Here is a 22655-nt window from a genome sequence, read left to right as displayed (position 1 = left end):
ATGTATATATATATATATATGTATATATATATATATATGTATATATACACGTGTTTTTGTGATCATGTCATGGTCTTTATAGAGACCAAATGAGTAACATTAACGTGGGCTGGGAGTAATCTGTTTGCAGAATCCCATGCTTTAAGGATAACTTCTTTTAAGAAAGGGACACACAGTAAAAATATTTGCGTCTAAACATACATTACATACAAGATCCTTTTGTCGTTCGTACCGTTCGAGCACGAGCCTGTGGCTTAACCTGACGTCTGATAGTAAATAGCCGAAATAAATACCGACATCATGATGCGTCAAGTTCTCGTGAAAAGAGCTTTCATAATACATTAACGTTACTACTACTATTATTAGCATGATCGAAAAAAAAGAAAAAAGCTGAAATTTTGTTCACCGCTCGTGCCGAGGCTATACCGTGCGAATCGCGGCGCAGTTTCGCCATAGCGAGCATGAACGTTTTTTTTCGTTAGCTTTCAATTGCAACGGTTTCTCCCGTTACCGAGGACGGTTACGTCCAAATCTATTGTGTGCAGACGACTGAGATGGGCACATGTAGGTAAAGTGCACAGCGACGTAATATAGCAACGAATAATATATATAATAGCGACGACTAGGGAATAGGAACGCTTCTGCGGACTGCGATGTCAACGTTTGACCGTCACTACTTTCACCAGAAATGACGAATTGATTCCAGCTACTTTATAAAGAGAGAAAAACGTACGTCAATGTCTGCGCGACATACAAAAACTGCTTGTCCCGCTCATCTACACTTTGGCGCTCCTTTGCGCTGCCGCCGCCGCCGCCGCCGTCGTCGTCGTCGTCGTTGGCCGCTATCCAACAAAGTACTTTTGCTGACTCCATGGCGTGACTCCGCCTCTGCAGCGTCGCCGCCAACAGTTTGCTGACGCCGTCGTCGCTGACGTTGCCGTTGTGGCTGATATTTGCTCGGCCAGAAAAGCCCTCTGTGTTTGCTATCGTCTCTTCTTCTTCCGCATCGACTGCTACCGCTGCCGCTAGCAGTCGGTTGTCGGGTGTCGTCTTCTGCGGGACCAGTTTTAGGCCAGTGGGTCACCGACGATGGTTTCGACGGATGCAGCCTGCCGCCGCGGAAGCGTGAATAAAAATTAAAGGGGAACGTTGCGTCCTAAAAACTGACGAAGATAAAAGTAAAATGTTTGCATTATTAATGACAATAGTAATAATAAGCATATGTGCGATAGCAGATGCAGAGATAGCAACATTTTGAAATAGCATATTTCGTTTTGTCACAGCGAGAGTTATTTTTTTGTTCGTCGACATATTGGATATTATATGGAAAGTCAGATTTGTGGGAAAAAAATATTCTTCGTATTAAAACACTGCATTTTCTAATTCACCTGTCACCGGTGGGCAAGATATCGTGGTGCTGGACAACTTCTCCCCCACATAGGGGCATCCATGCAGTAAAAATCCAGATGAAAGGAGTATAAAATGCTCAAATTGTCTACCAGCTCGCCTACGCACATCTGCATAACATTATTGCTCTCCAATTTGTGGGTTGGTCTCCTAATATCTATTCGTCTAGCAGCTACATCTACATTACAATTTTCATTCACGGCAAACAAGGCTACCTGCAAATAGAGTCACACGCTTACCCTAAAAAGCCTTGTCCACGTCAAGTAGCCAACGTCGTCATCGATCTTTTTGGCAAATTTATTCACAAAAACGAATTGATGTATGCATAGTTCGAGCTAGACTTATCAAGGAAGGGTAGCTAGCTTGACACTAGGGCAAGCATGATTAAAAACGTATAAATCGCATAAAAGGGCAAAGCCATATATGAACTTTGCTTAAGAGAGCAAATGATCGGCGCCACTGAATCAGCCCTAGGAGGGCCAATCAAGACTGTTGATAGAACCTTTCTTGGCGCTGCAAAAAACTAGTGCCCGTTTTTACTTACACGGCCGCGGCAACGCTGGCGGTCGTCGTGATCCGTGACAATACGAGCCATCAGGTAAGCTACTGTCGCTTCGGCGTCTGCACTTACCATCAGATTTAGGTAACAAGGATTTGGGCCTTTTCAGCAGCCGCTGCTGTTAGCGGACGCTCGCTAGGTTCCCGTTCTGTTCTGTTCTGTTCTGTGCTGTGCTGTGCTGTGCTGTGCTGCAAGGGACTAGGTAAAACAGCAGCATGAACAGCTAGGATATTTTGTTGCTATTTACTGTTAAATGATCGGACCCTCCATGAGGGGGCGCAAAGCTAGACCACACCTTGTCAGCTATCGTTTCCCTATCTGTCTGTTCATCCGTGTGCTCCTCTATCTGAAACGTAAAGGCGAGACAATGTTGCCTATTCAACTGTGACGACGAACCGCAACGCTTGTGTCCTATGTGCGATGATATGGTATTATGTGGTAATACTGCGCGGGTGATAGTAGCAGTGAGAAAGCCCAACTCTTTTCTTCTTACTGATTAGAAATGGTAACGGGCAAGGTGATCGTGAAAATGTCACCAGCGCAGTATTCACGCCTATCGTATTAAAAGAATTAATGAAAACATTGGACAGTATTTGTATCCTAAAGGAAATGTGCATGCCGCTCACTTACGCCGAAACAAATTGACAATCTTTATCAAAAAGCCAAACGCTCGAGGCGCACACGAAGGCCACACTGATAGTATTTTAATAGTTTGTTTTTTTCACCGTAGTTTATCTGTGTTTTTCCTCTCATTGGTTATGGCAGAATAGGAAATAAAATTGTGGTTAATCATAGTTCGTTACCTACGGCGAGCTACTCAAGCTTAGCTCTTACACCTTTTCGGAAATAGCTAGCAGTTTTTATTTCTGGAAGAGCGTACTTACATAGAGATCTCTATTACTAGGGGTACGTGCATTATCGTGCATGTGAGAATGATATTCGTGACCGATTGAGCTTTTCTCGGTACTCGACACGTTCGATCTGCCTAGTATTTGATTGCTGTTTTTCACCAGCACCGCCATCCCTTCCGCCTTATTTGTGTCTATTTCTGAAGCCACAGCCATATCCGCCCGTCCATATGCGCGCTTCTCTACACGGTTCTGATTATCATTTTGTGCTCGTACCGAAGCTATGCGCGTTCCGGACGAGAAACAACGTCTTTTCTGTATCACACGGTCTTCATTGGCGTGTCTGTCTGTGTGTGTGTGTGTGTGTGTGTGTGTGCATCCGCGTAGAAGCTTGCATAAGCGTGATTGTGTGTATTCGTCTAAACGTGGTGTCTATAAAAGCTTTTTTAGCGTTCGGTTTGTTTAACTGATCCGCCAACTCCCTCACTCTTTCTGATTAGCTCAGCCGATGTGAGTATGTGAAGTTGGCTTTCGCCTATTGTTGAATGTGTGTATCGGTCTTTATCGTTGAGTACGTGTGTATCTGTGTGCGTCGTGCCCATGAATGTAGGTCAGCGGGCGGTCGAAGCAACGTACTCTCGAGGTCTCCGTCGCCGGCGGCACGACCACAACAGCCATCACTACGGCGATACTGCTACAGCGGTGGTAAGCGACGCAAGTACAAGGTGACTATGGAGGTGTGCGTTAACTAGTGGCCATTGGTGCCTAGTATTGCCGCCGTTAGCGCCGCTGATGCTGCAGTAACAACAGTAACGGAGCCGACGCATACGAATCCGCGATTCGTTTCTGCTTGGGCCTTGCCTAGCCATTGCAGGGGCCGCTATCGCCGCTGTACACTGCTGCTAGCGCCTCTGCTCCCGCTGTAGCTACGTACAAAGCGGCGATATGTACACGCACAACAACAATCGTTGTTAGTTAACATCAAAGCCTGAATGCATGGCGTGAATGCCGCCAGCCGTAACTCCGCGCCTAGCTACGACAACGTGTTAACGTAGCCGCGCGAAGTAGTAACAGTCAACGCCAAGGCAGCATCTGCCGGTAAAGCTTAAGTGCCGGAAACTGGGCGTGTAAGACGCGGCTTGTAAAGGCCCCGAAACTGTCATGCATTTGTAGACACATGGATGAATAGAGCAAGCGAAGATTATTAGTGCTACTTATAGTGCTAAAACAACCGCTACCGTGTGGCCGCCAATGTCCACAATTTCAGTGTGCATAGTAGACTGTGACTGGGTTTAATTGGCCAGCAGGTTGTCCGGCCGAACGACCGACTGAAAATCGTCTATGGAACAGCCGCACTGACGATTCCTTTACGCTCGCGGCGGCAGTAGCGGCGCGCCAATCTAGTCCGCGTCGTCATGAACGCTAATTCATTTCAACACATCGCTCACAACGTGCCAAATATATGATAGTTTATGACGGCAATACGGCCGATAATATGAAGTCGCAGGGGCATAATAAACGCAACGAGGAAAAGCCAGCTACACAATTAGGCACGAAGGCTTAGAAAATGTGTCCTGAGTTCGATTAAACTCAAACGTATTTATCCATATTACCACATACGTGTAGAATTATTGAATGGCGATTACGATGAAAACATACGGCGTAACACATCGTTTCACAGAGACGCAACAGAAAGTATTCATATTGGCACACTTAAAGGAATAAATTTAAGCGCTACTCTGCTAAAAGGTGTTTAATGTACAGTCGTTACTTTTACTAGTTTATCGCCTTGTCTATGCTGATGTTGTTTTGTCATTGATTCTCTGTTGTATAGAGTCTTACTGCTTCCCTAGCAATTGTACTTCTTTCTGTCCGTCTGTGCTATCTCAGTCTGGTCGTCTAGTAGTTACCAGCTAGTGATGTCTTCCCTACTTTTTTCCTGCCTGACTCCTATGAGGAGGACTCTGTCGCCGTCGGTACGGCTATAGCTAAGCCTTAGTGAGGGAGTCAGCTAGTGAGCGAGTGAACGCAATGTCTTCGAATGTGGGTCACTCAGGCAGTCAGCCAGGCGGCAGCCCGCCCATTGGGGCAATGCACCTTCGGTGACCACATGAACACAACACACGCTCATGCAAGCGGCTTGACTTGTACCGCAACTACCGCTACTTACCCATATAGCAGACGTTGGAACGGGGAACGTCGTAAGTGCATTGGAGGCCACCGAATTGTCATAACTAAATGTTAAACCGCGGCCGACGGTCACCATGATTGCCTCTTCGTCCCCAAATAAATTAAATCTCTTGAATAAAGACTCGATAATCGTTTATTAAATCTAGATACCTGATGCTAGGCGCTCGAGACGAAACACGGATAAGTAGCGGAATCGTTCAGGGCTTGTAGCCGAAGAAGAGATCTTTAGATTTTATTCGCTAGGGCGCGTGCGAATCAAAGGGGTCTTATTTTCTGAAAACACCGTTACTATTATTTCCTGTATTGTCGTCAACGTCACTTCGCACAGACGGCTTGGGATAAATTGGGTCACACTTCGGCAGGCTGTTTGCTACATCCGGTATACGTTCATCCGCGATTGTTGTTCCTCGCAAAAGGTCGATTTTTGCTTAAAACCAAACTACTATGACGAAGGAAGAGGTTTGATTTTGAGAATACGCGTCCGTATCAGACGGATCTTACCGTTGCCGACTATCGTGCCAAATAAATTCGAACGAGACCTCCATGCGCCAACGAGGAACACCATTGCACTGAAAATATCGATCGCAAAAGAAATGTTTCCGATTATCAGTGTCGTTCACGTAGGTTGAGACCTTTAGCCTGTTCTCAACCTTTTGCGCCCTTTTGCCCTTTTTGCGTTTGCTAGGTCCTTGGACTTTTGACGTGCTGTCAGCTAATGCTTTAAGCCCGCTAGATTTTGTGTGACTTGCTCGAGCACGAGCACATATCGTCGAGTTGTTGACGAATTTAAATAATGCATTTTCGCAAATGACGCGGGAAGGATATGGACCCCCAAATCGAGCGTTAGTCGTTAATGCTAGCGAGGAAAAAACATTTAACATCATTTAATCTTGTATTGAATAAAACAGTGAGATAGTGTATGCCCTACAGCTGCCTGCTAACGAGAAAGGTTATACAGTACTAAATAAAAAAGTGTTTATAAACCCAACGGTTAAAGCTCGAGCAGAACATGAGAGACGCAGCATCGTAGCAATGCAAATACGTCTCACATGTTTCGGTTATCTTACCCACAGATTGCCTATGCTAGCGGGTCCGCTAAACAAAGCACCTACTAAATGCTCCTCTGAGGTCGTCGTTTCTCAAAATTTGCCGTCGTGAAATACCGACAGATCAGAAATTACGTTTTGTTCGATAAGCTTAACATTGTCTATGTTAGATCTTCTCGTTGTTTCTTGCAGTATCGATACATAGTTTTCTCGTATAGCGCCTTCTTACGTCTATTACTATCGGGGGAGTTGGTGAGAGCACCAGGGCAGCCGTGGCAGCAACCCCAGCCTGCGGAATTGTGAGCGTGACGCGAAAGTTTTGCGAACGGTCGAGGCAGCAGCAGCAGCAGCAGCAGCAGCAGCAGCAGCAGCAGCAGCAGCGATATCGGTAACGACGATCATCGAGCCGCTCAGCAACTATGACGGCGGCAGAAAGCGGATAGCGAAAGCCCGTGATACCGGAGTGGCAGTTGACGACGCTGTCGCCGCCGCTGCTGCTGCTGCTGCTGTGTTTGTCGTGCGTGTGCAGGTGCATGGAACGCATGTATAATGAAAGGAAAACAGGTTTGTCGGTGCGACCACCGCCGGCGCTCGTGGAGTTGCTGCCGCTGGTGCTGCCAGTGATAATGTACGGCTGTTGCCATCAAGTAAAGGTTAGCCGAGCAACGACCCCTCAGGGACACCGAAGACCGTCGTCCCGAGTCAGGGTCACCGCCATCGGCCCAGCCATCACCAGCACTAGCACGATCATCATCAGCAACAGCAGAAAAGTAGCGGGCAATAACTGTTAACCGACCACTCACAACGACACAGCGGCGGCAATAGCACAAATACTACTTCAGCTGTCGCCCTAAGCGCCAACTAGACAACAGGCACGTCGATGGCCGATGGACAGCTACGCACGCACAGACGTATAGAAAATACGTCGCAGAACCATGACAGTTAGGCTGAATATGAGCGCTCATGAACAGCGCTTGAGTCGTGTGCTACATACGTAGGTTCTGCCACTCGGCGTTTTTATCATCACCGCATGCTGAAGTCGGATCGTAACGCCTAAGGCTTCGAAGTCCCACTCAGCGTGACAGTTTCGTTGCAGCTGTCTCGAGCAACATGCAAAGGGAATGTTTGATGGTCCTTGTTTCATTATAGGTAGGACTAATGCCCGTTTTTAATGTGACGACTGCCAGCTGTGTTACACGTAATTAGTAGCTCGAATGCTGATGGCTGGTTTGAGTCTCGTGATACCCTGCACATGTCTAAATCTATTGAAACTTATCGAGACGTACAAGCGGCGGCTGTGGAGTATCCAAGAGCTTTGGTTTAGGGTCTCATACTGTAGTCCTCGTAATTATACAACATGATAATATTTGAAAAAAAAAAAAGGAAAATCTCACACATTCACAGTGCCCGCGAGTTAGTTTTATAGCTCGAAAACAAAAAACTGCGCGTTCGAGTTCAGGGCACCAAGCCTTGTAAGAAGCATTTCGATGCGGCATTCTAGCACAAAATAGTGCTACTAATAGTAATGAGCGTCGATTAGTGAGCCAAGATTCACTCTTGTTTAATTTTATTTAGTTATTGTGCCAGAAATGAGGCAGATCGAAAGATCTGAGCATTTAAATCTAAGCTTCGTCGTCAGATCAAGCAGCAATAACGCCAGTCAGGGCTGGATCAGCGACGACAACAAGGCTGATGCAGTTCGTCATCGACTAACGACCCTTCAGGGACGCTAGCTGCGTCAGGGTCGTTGCAGCTCCTGTGTGAGCCGTTGCTTGGATCAGGCAGTTGCCAGGATACTCCGACAACGCAATAACCGGGACAGCAGCTTCGTGGCAACAGATTTCTAGCCAGAGCCACAGTTCAGCCACGAGCTAATGGCAGTAATGACGTTGATGATGGTTTAAAGAATGGGGAATCGGCAGCAACATATCCAGTCAGTAAAACACTGCAGGCCGATCTACGTACGACGCCGTAGCTCATAACGCCAAATGCAATACATAACCCATTGGGACTAGTCGATTGAATATTTTTTATTCATATTGGGTACACTTCCTAGCAAGTTAACTGGCACACCTCAAGACAAGAGTGGCTTGACTGGGCTGCGGGGACATGTAGCTGTTGTTGAACATGTACCCAGGCGTAACGGGACGCGACAAAAATAAAAAGTAGGAAATTTCGAAAAGACGAATTTAAGAAGAAAACGTCGACAGCTTGCTACAGTAAAGCCAGGCGACTTGGCGTCATTTACTCAAATTCATACTAAAATTATAACATGGCTCAGAACAACATTTGGGCTGAAAAAGGTTTCCAGACCTCTAGTATACTATCGTCTTTGAGCATCCTAGCAACTTCGCGCGCAACGCCCAAGAAACTGACTTGGGCTTAGAAGGGAGCCGGCTATCGAATTGCCGCGGCGGACATTTGCCCATAGTAGTGCCCTTCGCACGTTATAAGCATCCTGCATTGAGTTTACAGTTATAATAACGCTCATTGAAGATCATACAGAGTTTCATACGTTACACTAGTTGCAGAGCTTCGAGCGTATAAACAGATAAGCTAAAGACATCGTTTGTTTTTTTTTTTTAGAGTTGAGTGAACACACAAGAAAACACCGGCGTCCTGAACGGACGACAAACAAATGGTAGTGCGTAACCGCGACCCAACGGTTGGCGGCGGCCATTTAGTTATTCATTTCAGTGCCAAGCTGGACGCCTTACAGCCTGAACAGTTAAATCAAAAGAAAAATATTAATCAAACCTTTTTTTTAGAGTATCTGACCGCCCAACCTAGTAGTAGAACGCATTCGGCAAAATATCATTACATGGGGCTGCTCTTTCCAAAGAAGCCGACAACTTATTTCTTTCTAGTTCATGCTTACCAAGCATCGGTCGTGTTTCTTTTCGTTAACTGATTTGATCGTTTCTAGATTCATAGATTATATCACGACATGCGTGCTTGATGAATTACTATAAAAAGTTACGTGTTACAACTTGTTGACGGTATCTAAGGGCCTTTAGGTCTCGTATAATGCGTTTGCCTTAATCATAACCTAGATTAATTAGTTCCCGAACGATCCTGCTCGTTGCGACGCTCGCACACAGTTGAATAGGTAAAACATATCGAAATTCCGTTTCGTAGCCACCTCACTCATTGGGCCGTATCGTCATGCCGCCTTCGGCATGATATAATAGTAGTACATACGCATTGCGTTTTAACGTTGCACGCCGCGTGCATGCCCTGTTGGTCTATGGCGAAGACCTCGATTTCTGCTACTCCATTTATCGTCTCAGTCAGTTAGCACATAAGCAAGAGTCCTGCCAAGATATAATAGATGGCTTAAAGTATACGCTGGCGTCCATCCTCGCAGAATCTTTAGTTACTATAGCGGCGCGATCATTGATGGGTCATTTGGTTTACTCGCTGACTAGCTGATTTATCGCTACTTGACGACCTGTCTCGTTGCTGTTTGTGAGGGCAGCGGCGGCTGTAACAAACTGGTGACCCAGTAACTGACGCTAGAAACAGTAGGGCGATGCCCTCTCAAGGCTGACAGTATAACCCAACACAGCCTTGACAACAAGCGCTAGCAACGCCGCTGCTAATAGTGCTAACGCCATTCGGCCGATGGATAGTTAGATGATAACATTACCGCCGTCGTCATGTTGATGACGACGATGCTAGCTAATAGTGGGTCTGCTCCATTGTTGTTGCTGAACGCTTTGCCGTTGCCAGACGAAGGCAGCGTAGCGTTCGCTGGCACCAGCAGCAACAACAGCAGCAACGATCTACTGCAAACGTTGTTGTCGATGGCCGTCAACGACGAGCAGGCCAGAAAATACAGCCGGTACAAATCGGCATCGGACAACAACGACCAATGTTGCTAGCAAAATGGTACAGCCCCCAGTATCGCTTACTTCACGAGTTCTTTATCATCATTCTTCGTGCAGATGCCCAAAACCGAAGCTTTAATTATTACCATCACCCTCAGAGCCCCATTAATGATCGTTGATCAAGATTAACAGCGTACTTTCGATGATGATCTACGGTTAATATCAGCAGCTTTCATGTTATAGGGTTAGTGATGTTTTATGGGGGGGGGGGGGGGGGGTAGTGTGTCAATTTAATCGAATGGGGCTAAAGAACTCTGGAGAGCGGAACGCGGTTTAATTGTTATTTTCTATAATAATAGTGTGCTTTGGGGCTGTTGGCTGAGTTTAGGTCGTATGAATTGTTGGAAATCATGAAAGACAATCTACCAAACGGTGTTTTTCTGCGTGTTGATCTGGCGGTAAATGTTGGCGACTACATAATACGAAAATTGATACTCAGAGCTCACGAAACGTGTTTTCTGTTATTCTCTGTTACAGCTGTTAACGCATAAATGGCATCAGTTACTCGTTTTAACAACGGCTGCATATCAATCGGTCCACTTGCCTGCCCGTTGCCCTCAGAGTCAGACGGATCCGTCCGCCGAAGACCGCGAAGTCTCCGCTGCCCTCCATGATCTTCAAGGCAGTCTGACGGCACTCATGGGTAGACACATCGGTATGTTGATAACGAAATACTCGATACGTGAGAAACAATGAAGTAGACACGACGTGTGAATATTAATTACTTGTAACATATATACGTTTTAAAAGAGTCAGTAATAAGCTAATAAATGAGCGCAAGCGTTTCCTTGGTAACTGTCTGCTTTCAGGAATGGACCAATTGGAACAGGAGGCAGGTGAACTAGTCGACAAGCTGACCCGATTAGCACTTTGTCTGAGGCGCGGTGAAGTAACAATGGAAGAATACGTTTGCCTTAAGGTACTCACAATGCTAAGCCACGGTAAGCTGCTCTAATATTATTATACATAACGTAGATTATTGCATACTTCAACACATCTCTCCTTTATACAAACACATACCGTCACACACGCACGCGCACCGGCAAATAATTCCGATTAAAATGTCTGTCCAGTTGCTCTGTATCGCCATAAATCGCGTATCTTCATTGAGCGTATTTAATAAGCCTCTCATGCATCAGTTTCATACGTCATAAATCCTTATTATGTTATGTCGTTCGACAGCTTTATGTCTTACGATAGCTTGCAGACTTGAATATATCCCCACTTAACAGCATATAGGAGTATTTAGCATTAGTGACCGTTTCTTTCTTGTTTGTCTTCCATACTCTTCCGGCTGCCACTGATCGAACTCATCGGATAATTGTCACGCACGTATTACGCCCGTCGTCATCCTCCGCCTGTGCAGAAGAGTCGCAGAGTGCACTGACGCCAATCAAAGAACGCTATATGGGTGCTCTCCGGTCTCACTTGGCTGCAACAAAATCTTCACAGCCTATCCGATTAGATTATCTATTAGGGTTATCGCGGCTAGTAGAGGGAGCTGCGGAACTTCTGATGAAAAGCAAAATGTTTTATGTGCCCTTCCTGCTCAATTCGGGCGCGTGCATCGCTAAGCTACACTCAAACTGCCCTAGCAGCATTGGCACCCCAGTAGCACACGGCAGTTGTGACAATGAGCCGCTCGCATCCGTGGTCGAATCTCCTGAGTTAACAGGTGTCCAACGCTAGGATTTTTATAGACTTGTATTCTTCCGAAGAAACAGTTCATTTGGATGCGAGCATGTCTCAGGGATAGAGCAACTCCGTACCACCTTTCGGAGGACTAGCAGGACCAACTTGGTCTGCTGACTGAAAACCGAAACGAGCCTCAAAGCTTATGGATAAGGAATATTAGAGACTGCGGCCTTAGCAGTCCCAGCAATTAATTGGCCGACATCGCAATCCTCCTCCGTCAGCTATACTCTCATGAAGCAGAAAAGTGAGCAGAACGAACGAAGCATTGTTAAACGTGTCAAAAACCCTGATTAAGAGATGCGACCTCCGGCTGAGCGCTTGCCTACCACCACAAACGGTTAAGGACATAACCGATATTGGCTATTAGTAATCTAACGATGTGAAAATGTCCAAGCGTGGTTTTTTTTACTCAAAACGATACGCAGAGCGTAGCGTCAGGGTGACGTGACATTTTGGTGTCTTAAGGTTTGGAGGAATTGATTTATGGAATCACGCATCAAGAGGATCTTCATTTCAATTGTATTTATGTTGGAAGCAACGAGTCACTGGTCTGTGTTATCTGTGCTTTGGCTATTTTTTGTTTCTATAACTATGACGATGCTTATGGCCAGTAGCAGCAGCAGGCAGGCAGGCAGGCAGGCAGGCAGCATAATATCACGGTGGTAGAGCTCCGCTGTACAAAGCTTGTGTATATTTCTATACATACATACCGATACATAATACAATTATATATTACACACAATATCTACACATGAGGAAACGTTCTGCAGAAATAACGATATAGATAATAACACGCCATGTGCTTTGAATATGCTCGCGTCAAGAGAGACGACGATTTTGGCGACCGTTGCTGCCACGACGACGACGACGACGACGACGACGACGACGACAACGACGACGACGACGACGACGAAGAAAACAGCAGTAGCAACAAGAATAAGCAATATTGCTACTTCATTTGTTGCGATTATAGTACTCGAATCTAGAGCAATTCGAAGGAAGCGATTGAAGGTTTAAAGTTGAATTTTTAACGTTCGAAGCGAAATGAAAATTGGATGTGAATGGATGAGCTGCAGCACTGTGAAGTATATTGTATTATTCGTAGAAAGCATAATAATATTATGGAGGAAAATTAGAGACGGATGTCTACTGAGAAAAGAAAGCTAAGGCGGCAACGACGGCGGCGACGGCGACGGCGACGGCGACGACGACGACGACAAAGCAGCAGCAGCAGCAGCAGCAGCAGCAGCAGCAACAGTTGCAGCTAAAGTGTACGATGACGGCAGACGGGATTGTGATAGCGTTCCGATGGACGTGATATAAACGTATGTAAAAGTTTAACTTTGATTTTTCTCCATCGCAAAAATATCTCGCGATACAAAGTGATAATAATAATAATAACAACAACAGTAATAATAACAAATCCTACAAACGAATAATTCCTATGTAACGCTTAAGCAAACGCACCGTTGACGGATTAGGGCAAAAAACAATATCATAACATATAATGTATGCGGGAATAGTGTAAAATATTTCTACATGACACTGAAATAGAAGAACTTGTATCTATAGATATTGAAGAAAGTACATTTATAGATAAAGTGGTGTACATTTAGAGCAAACAGCATCTCATCCTGTAAAACAATTATAAAATTTACACCGTTACCACAATACGGATACAGTAACTTAATATTCCATCAATGTTCCTCTATCATGATCATAATGGTGATGTGATTACAATGAAGACAAGGCACAAACAGATCTTCCCTCTTGAGAGTTTGTGTTAATCTGTTTGCGGTGTTTTCTTGTCCCTTATCGTTATCCGTTGCGCGCAATGGAGGCGCGCTGTTTGCGTACAAAGTTTACAATATCTGTCTTTCTGCAACAATGGTGTCGTACGTGCCTCATGCTGTCAATGTCGTCTTTTCAATAAAGTCCTTATTTCAGGAATCAAATGAAATGCTACAGCGAAAGCCAAAATTCTCAAGGAGTTCTACCCACATCAGAAAAGGCAAAATACGGAAAACTACGATGAAAAACGCTCAGTGCTAGATACTAATAAGCAATGGAAAAAGTAAAAATAACAACAATGCTAATAATAATCGGTTCTCCGCGTGTTCTATTTTTGCTTAAATATTCCCTGTGTCAAATTGGGTGACAGGTTCAATTTTATGCCGCGCCATTTGGGGTCCTAGCTAGGCCGATTTAGGCCCAAATTTTACCAAATACTATGGGGCGAACACTCGTGTACTGCCAGTCCTTCCCGCTTTCATAACAGACTATTTCTCTAACAATTCCCCGTGTGTGCAACCTAGTCAAATTAAGGTGTCACCGTGCTAACGATGAATCAGTTTTGTTAAGCGTACCTATTTTTTTGGGTTCACGTCAGTCACTAGAGCTAGCGAAGACTGTCAAAGAGATCGAACAGCAAAAATACGGGGACAGTGAGTGAATTCTATAGATTTTTATTTTCAATTAAGCTGGATCCTGAAAATATACGATCCTCCCAAACACGGTATCGCTTTATTGGCAAGGTCTTCGATCATCTCCGTTTACTATGCCAAATAGAACCTGTTATTCGCATCTGTTCACCACAGAGTGTAAGCTACGTAAGGTACATACCAATAGCCCATTAAAGGCGAAATTTCTAATTGTGTAGCTGCCTCCATCGATCCTACATTGTTTTCCTATTGCTTCATAATAACGTTGAGCTGACTTGGCGTAAGTAAGTTGTCTACTTAAGAACTTAGTGTACGTTCGTCGAACCAAACTCAATTCTAATGATGTATATCGAATAAGATAAACCTGCTGGAGAGATTCAATCAGCTACTAAGCACTGCCATTGCCGAACAGCTGGATATTACGTCGAGGCGAGGATGGGTCCAACGGAGGAGACCAGAGAAGGGAAAAGAACTTGTTAATTTATTACCAGTAAATCAAGCTATTATATCTTGTTGCGCTGATGAGCGGTTAGTTAAAGTTTTGCGGCTCACCTCTGCTAAGTTGACGCTTCTTCTTCATAGGCCTCGCTACGAGCTAGGTAGTTTTTTTTTTTTTTTTTTTTTTTTTTTCGATATAGTATAGTTAGTCGCTCATACAGTCTAATTAACTGTTTGACAATAATTATTAAGTCATATTATTTTTGCTGCCATCATCTTTCGTAATGCAACAACGAACTATCTGTAGCGCCTTTAGTACATACCACACTTATCCTCCCCGTACAAAAGCCATAGAACCTGACCTATAGCGAGGGAAAACTGCCCGCTGTGGTCCTTTTGACAAAATACAGCTAAATCCACTGCCAAACAAGTTAGGTAAGCATTTTACTAATCAAAAACATAATTATCTAGAGTTTTTACGAATTCCTCAGTGACTACTTCGATGGTAACACTTCAGAGCCATGCACGATTACCGGTCTAAACGAAGTATCGCCAGCGAAACGATAAGCAGAGAATTTATAGCATCGTTTTTACTGTGAACGCTGATGCGCTCGCTATGGGCAAGGCTGTACTGTTACGAGGCACGAGTTACTCGTATGGATGTCCACGCCGTTAGAATTGGGACTCCTACATATGTTAATACACCCATGTGTATCAATCAAGGAAGGGGGGCTGATTGATGCTCGCTGTCCGCTTCTTCTCGACTAATGTTACTCGACTCAGTAGGCCGTAGAGAAAAAGGCGAGCCTTCGATTCATTACTCAGTACTATTCAGACGCTAGAAGTTCTCGAGCGCGTTTTGAGCGCGACCAACCGACCGCGGTCTATGACGTAATTACGATTCACGTAGGTATGTTACGTAAATACACAGACAATGATCGAGTGGAATATTGACGGAAGTCGTGCCGGCGGCAACTGGAGCCATACGTTTGGATTTTGAATTGTGTCACTTTAGGTATTTTCGTATGACGTATAGATAATAGATTGTCCAGCAATCCGTGCAGCGTAAAGGTCTGTCTGTGGTGAACGTACATGGTGGGAATGCGAATGACGGGTTGTACAATTGGCTTCTGTATTATTGTCTGGAGTAGACGAGCAAAATTTCTTACATTCCAAATAAAATGTTACCTATATGTATGTATGGTGAGCTGGGCACGTCATTGATCCGTCTTTGTTTTGCGTTGCGCAGAGCACTAGTGATCGATGAGTGAGTGGATTGACGTAAAAACGAAACATTTTTTTTCGCCCATGTAATAGCCGTGTGTATTGTATAATATAGCAGGGTTTTCGTGTGTCTGTTTGTAAAGGTGTTATTATTACTGTAAAGCAAAGACATCATTTAGCTACAGTCGATGAATGGCTGCACGTGGACGTAGCGCGTATATATATATATATATATATATATATATAGCGACGAATAAAGTTAACTTACGCTCGCTGCTACAACTATAAGTTATAACGATAAATGTAAAAATAGATAAAAATCGTAAAAAATGATCTACTTCAACGGTAAGAAGGTGTTTAGTGTATTGTCATTATTATCACCATTGAGCCAGGAGAGAAAACGATAAAGAGATTGTCAGTGATAATTTAGCGTTAGATATCTGTACTGGGTTGAAAGGAGCACAATCCGACAACGAGTAGATACCTCTAAAAATCTGGGTGCCTGCTTGAGCAAACAAAAACTTTTATCTACTAATATTATTGCTTATCATTTACTGTTTATTTTACTACGTCTATTTTCGTCATATATATATATATATATATATATATATATATATATATATATATATATATTACTGTTGTGTGTACACTTGGAAGGCAATGACTAGCCATTAGATGAAGGCTGCCTGCCCCTCTCGAACGACGATATACACATACAGAACAAAACATATGGACGATTCAGATTTACGTGCTTTACTCTAAATGATCGAACGAGTGAGATAATCGAAATCGGTATTATCTTATAATAATAAAGATAGCCAGTGAATCTATCCAGCGAGTTCAACAAGGTATCTCTTGTACCAGCCCATTCTGCTACAAATTAAGTGCTATCCTGCCAAATTACATTGACAATTAAATGATATAAGATCTGTTGCAATGACGGACAATGGGCGAAATTGTAAGTACTACAGAAAAAGCCAAGCACCAATTTCAATATGCGTTTTAGATCATCCCAGTACAAGGGGCTGTCCGTGTGTGAGTGACGTAAAGCAGAGCGTACGTACTTGAACATCGCTACAACGCTGCTCGTTAGATGGGTTAAGCTTTCGCAGTTATTATTTGCATAGACCATAATGTATAGAGCCACTGCAATGGGATGCCCGAGAGAGCTGCGGTCATCTCATTAGTAATAGGAATGCCTCAAGTGCGCAACAATGTAAAAAATATGGATGACGGCGCAGGCAGGAGAGCGAGCGAGAGCGAGAGAGAGAGAGAGAGAGAGCGAGAGAGAGAGAGAGAGAGAGAGAGAGAGAGAGAGAGAGAGAGAGAGAGAGAGAGAGAGAGCTTTGGATCGTTGCAATATGTCCCCCCCCCCCCCGACATCTACCCCACTCGCAGAGCTCATGTGTGAGAGAGAAACAAGACACTAAATTTCCCCGGTTACAGTCTAAAATATATATATATATATACACATCTACAAATACATAATATGACTTAAGGTGTTTATTTTTTGATGACGTATGCGGTGATGAAACAGCAGGACCAACTTGGTCTGCTGACTGAAAACCGAAACGAGCCTCAAAGCTTATGGATAAGGAATATTAGAGACTGCGGCCTTAGCAGTCCCAGCAATTAATTGGCCGACATCGCAATCCTCCTCCGTCAGCTATACTCTCATGAAGCAGAAAAGTGAGCAGAACGAACGAAGCATTGTTAAACGTGTCAAAAACCCTGATTAAGAGATGCGACCTCCGGCTGAGCGCTTGCCTACCACCACAAACGGTTAAGGACATAACCGATATTGGCTATTAGTAATCTAACGATGTGAAAATGTCCAAGCGTGGTTTTTTTTACTCAAAACGATACGCAGAGCGTAGCGTCAGGGTGACGTGACATTTTGGTGTCTTAAGGTTTGGAGGAATTGATTTATGGAATCACGCATCAAGAGGATCTTCATTTCAATTGTATTTATGTTGGAAGCAACGAGTCACTGGTCTGTGTTATCTGTGCTTTGGCTATTTTTTGTTTCTATAACTATGACGATGCTTATGGCCAGTAGCAGCAGCAGGCAGGCAGGCAGGCAGGCAGGCAGCATAATATCACGGTGGTAGAGCTCCGCTGTACAAAGCTTGTGTATATTTCTATACATACATACCGATACATAATACAATTATATATTACACACAATATCTACACATGAGGAAACGTTCTGCAGAAATAACGATATAGATAATAACACGCCATGTGCTTTGAATATGCTCGCGTCAAGAGAGACGACGATTTTGGCGACCGTTGCTGCCACGACGACGACGACGACGACGACGACGACGACGACAACGACGACGACGACGACGACGAAGAAAACAGCAGTAGCAACAAGAATAAGCAATATTGCTACTTCATTTGTTGCGATTATAGTACTCGAATCTAGAGCAATTCGAAGGAAGCGATTGAAGGTTTAAAGTTGAATTTTTAACGTTCGAAGCGAAATGAAAATTGGATGTGAATGGATGAGCTGCAGCACTGTGAAGTATATTGTATTATTCGTAGAAAGCATAATAATATTATGGAGGAAAATTAGAGACGGATGTCTACTGAGAAAAGAAAGCTAAGGCGGCAACGACGGCGGCGACGGCGACGGCGACGGCGACGACGACGACGACAAAGCAGCAGCAGCAGCAGCAGCAGCAGCAGCAGCAACAGTTGCAGCTAAAGTGTACGATGACGGCAGACGGGATTGTGATAGCGTTCCGATGGACGTGATATAAACGTATGTAAAAGTTTAACTTTGATTTTTCTCCATCGCAAAAATATCTCGCGATACAAAGTGATAATAATAATAATAACAACAACAGTAATAATAACAAATCCTACAAACGAATAATTCCTATGTAACGCTTAAGCAAACGCACCGTTGACGGATTAGGGCAAAAAACAATATCATAACATATAATGTATGCGGGAATAGTGTAAAATATTTCTACATGACACTGAAATAGAAGAACTTGTATCTATAGATATTGAAGAAAGTACATTTATAGATAAAGTGGTGTACATTTAGAGCAAACAGCATCTCATCCTGTAAAACAATTATAAAATTTACACCGTTACCACAATACGGATACAGTAACTTAATATTCCATCAATGTTCCTCTATCATGATCATAATGGTGATGTGATTACAATGAAGACAAGGCACAAACAGATCTTCCCTCTTGAGAGTTTGTGTTAATCTGTTTGCGGTGTTTTCTTGTCCCTTATCGTTATCCGTTGCGCGCAATGGAGGCGCGCTGTTTGCGTACAAAGTTTACAATATCTGTCTTTCTGCAACAATGGTGTCGTACGTGCCTCATGCTGTCAATGTCGTCTTTTCAATAAAGTCCTTATTTCAGGAATCAAATGAAATGCTACAGCGAAAGCCAAAATTCTCAAGGAGTTCTACCCACATCAGAAAAGGCAAAATACGGAAAACTACGATGAAAAACGCTCAGTGCTAGATACTAATAAGCAATGGAAAAAGTAAAAATAACAACAATGCTAATAATAATCGGTTCTCCGCGTGTTCTATTTTTGCTTAAATATTCCCTGTGTCAAATTGGGTGACAGGTTCAATTTTATGCCGCGCCATTTGGGGTCCTAGCTAGGCCGATTTAGGCCCAAATTTTACCAAATACTATGGGGCGAACACTCGTGTACTGCCAGTCCTTCCCGCTTTCATAACAGACTATTTCTCTAACAATTCCCCGTGTGTGCAACCTAGTCAAATTAAGGTGTCACCGTGCTAACGATGAATCAGTTTTGTTAAGCGTACCTATTTTTTTGGGTTCACGTCAGTCACTAGAGCTAGCGAAGACTGTCAAAGAGATCGAACAGCAAAAATACGGGGACAGTGAGTGAATTCTATAGATTTTTATTTTCAATTAAGCTGGATCCTGAAAATATACGATCCTCCCAAACACGGTATCGCTTTATTGGCAAGGTCTTCGATCATCTCCGTTTACTATGCCAAATAGAACCTGTTATTCGCATCTGTTCACCACAGAGTGTAAGCTACGTAAGGTACATACCAATAGCCCATTAAAGGCGAAATTTCTAATTGTGTAGCTGCCTCCATCGATCCTACATTGTTTTCCTATTGCTTCATAATAACGTTGAGCTGACTTGGCGTAAGTAAGTTGTCTACTTAAGAACTTAGTGTACGTTCGTCGAACCAAACTCAATTCTAATGATGTATATCGAATAAGATAAACCTGCTGGAGAGATTCAATCAGCTACTAAGCACTGCCATTGCCGAACAGCTGGATATTACGTCGAGGCGAGGATGGGTCCAACGGAGGAGACCAGAGAAGGGAAAAGAACTTGTTAATTTATTACCAGTAAATCAAGCTATTATATCTTGTTGCGCTGATGAGCGGTTAGTTAAAGTTTTGCGGCTCACCTCTGCTAAGTTGACGCTTCTTCTTCATAGGCCTCGCTACGAGCTAGGTAGTTTTTTTTTTTTTTTTTTTTTTTTTTTCGATATAGTATAGTTAGTCGCTCATACAGTCTAATTAACTGTTTGACAATAATTATTAAGTCATATTATTTTTGCTGCCATCATCTTTCGTAATGCAACAACGAACTATCTGTAGCGCCTTTAGTACATACCACACTTATCCTCCCCGTACAAAAGCCATAGAACCTGACCTATAGCGAGGGAAAACTGCCCGCTGTGGTCCTTTTGACAAAATACAGCTAAATCCACTGCCAAACAAGTTAGGTAAGCATTTTACTAATCAAAAACATAATTATCTAGAGTTTTTACGAATTCCTCAGTGACTACTTCGATGGTAACACTTCAGAGCCATGCACGATTACCGGTCTAAACGAAGTATCGCCAGCGAAACGATAAGCAGAGAATTTATAGCATCGTTTTTACTGTGAACGCTGATGCGCTCGCTATGGGCAAGGCTGTACTGTTACGAGGCACGAGTTACTCGTATGGATGTCCACGCCGTTAGAATTGGGACTCCTACATATGTTAATACACCCATGTGTATCAATCAAGGAAGGGGGGCTGATTGATGCTCGCTGTCCGCTTCTTCTCGACTAATGTTACTCGACTCAGTAGGCCGTAGAGAAAAAGGCGAGCCTTCGATTCATTACTCAGTACTATTCAGACGCTAGAAGTTCTCGAGCGCGTTTTGAGCGCGACCAACCGACCGCGGTCTATGACGTAATTACGATTCACGTAGGTATGTTACGTAAATACACAGACAATGATCGAGTGGAATATTGACGGAAGTCGTGCCGGCGGCAACTGGAGCCATACGTTTGGATTTTGAATTGTGTCACTTTAGGTATTTTCGTATGACGTATAGATAATAGATTGTCCAGCAATCCGTGCAGCGTAAAGGTCTGTCTGTGGTGAACGTACATGGTGGGAATGCGAATGACGGGTTGTACAATTGGCTTCTGTATTATTGTCTGGAGTAGACGAGCAAAATTTCTTACATTCCAAATAAAATGTTACCTATATGTATGTATGGTGAGCTGGGCACGTCATTGATCCGTCTTTGTTTTGCGTTGCGCAGAGCACTAGTGATCGATGAGTGAGTGGATTGACGTAAAAACGAAACATTTTTTTTCGCCCATGTAATAGCCGTGTGTATTGTATAATATAGCAGGGTTTTCGTGTGTCTGTTTGTAAAGGTGTTATTATTACTGTAAAGCAAAGACATCATTTAGCTACAGTCGATGAATGGCTGCACGTGGACGTAGCGCGTATATATATATATATATATATATATATATAGCGACGAATAAAGTTAACTTACGCTCGCTGCTACAACTATAAGTTATAACGATAAATGTAAAAATAGATAAAAATCGTAAAAAATGATCTACTTCAACGGTAAGAAGGTGTTTAGTGTATTGTCATTATTATCACCATTGAGCCAGGAGAGAAAACGATAAAGAGATTGTCAGTGATAATTTAGCGTTAGATATCTGTACTGGGTTGAAAGGAGCACAATCCGACAACGAGTAGATACCTCTAAAAATCTGGGTGCCTGCTTGAGCAAACAAAAACTTTTATCTACTAATATTATTGCTTATCATTTACTGTTTATTTTACTACGTCTATTTTCGTCATATATATATATATATATATATATATATATATATATATATATATATATATTACTGTTGTGTGTACACTTGGAAGGCAATGACTAGCCATTAGATGAAGGCTGCCTGCCCCTCTCGAACGACGATATACACATACAGAACAAAACATATGGACGATTCAGATTTACGTGCTTTACTCTAAATGATCGAACGAGTGAGATAATCGAAATCGGTATTATCTTATAATAATAAAGATAGCCAGTGAATCTATCCAGCGAGTTCAACAAGGTATCTCTTGTACCAGCCCATTCTGCTACAAATTAAGTGCTATCCTGCCAAATTACATTGACAATTAAATGATATAAGATCTGTTGCAATGACGGACAATGGGCGAAATTGTAAGTACTACAGAAAAAGCCAAGCACCAATTTCAATATGCGTTTTAGATCATCCCAGTACAAGGGGCTGTCCGTGTGTGAGTGACGTAAAGCAGAGCGTACGTACTTGAACATCGCTACAACGCTGCTCGTTAGATGGGTTAAGCTTTCGCAGTTATTATTTGCATAGACCATAATGTATAGAGCCACTGCAATGGGATGCCCGAGAGAGCTGCGGTCATCTCATTAGTAATAGGAATGCCTCAAGTGCGCAACAATGTAAAAAATATGGATGACGGCGCAGGCAGGAGAGCGAGCGAGAGCGAGAGAGAGAGAGAGAGAGAGCGAGAGAGAGAGAGAGAGAGAGAGAGAGAGAGAGAGAGAGAGAGAGAGAGAGAGAGAGAGCTTTGGATCGTTGCAATATGTCCCCCC

At 43.5% G+C, this 22655-nt stretch overlaps 1 protein-coding gene and 2 long non-coding RNA genes across 11 annotated transcripts in view; 2 read left to right on the top strand and 1 right to left on the bottom strand.

Moving 5' to 3' along the window:
• LOC111255620 (uncharacterized) overlaps nt 1–13743 on the top strand; it is a 93268-nt gene extending 79525 nt beyond the window's left edge. For all 6 annotated transcript variants that reach the window (XM_086977573.1, XM_086977572.1, XM_022817774.2 and 3 more), the window contains 4 exons: nt 10418–10595; nt 10750–10881; nt 11307–12960; nt 13583–13743. In XM_086977573.1, the coding sequence (XP_086833699.1) occupies nt 10418–10595; nt 10750–10881; nt 11307–11629 (633 nt within the window). In that variant the 3' untranslated portion in view covers nt 11630–12960; nt 13583–13743. The remainder of the gene's footprint in view (nt 1–10417; nt 10596–10749; nt 10882–11306; nt 12961–13582) is intronic.
• LOC111255623 (uncharacterized) overlaps nt 1–22655 on the bottom strand; it is a 69964-nt gene that overhangs the window by 35884 nt on the left and 11425 nt on the right. The window lies entirely within an intron of this gene.
• Nucleotides 17280–19291, top strand: LOC111255624 (uncharacterized). Its single transcript, XR_002675582.2, has 2 exons — nt 17280–18508; nt 19131–19291. It is a non-coding gene; the product is annotated as an uncharacterized LOC111255624 (long non-coding RNA).

This window comes from Varroa destructor, unplaced genomic scaffold (genome assembly GCF_002443255.2).
Source record: "Varroa destructor unplaced genomic scaffold, Vdes_3.0 BEIS01000001.1, whole genome shotgun sequence".
NCBI lineage: Eukaryota > Metazoa > Arthropoda > Arachnida > Mesostigmata > Varroidae > Varroa > Varroa destructor.
Note: the sequence above shows the minus strand (reverse complement) of the source record. Positions and strands in the feature narration are given on the sequence as shown.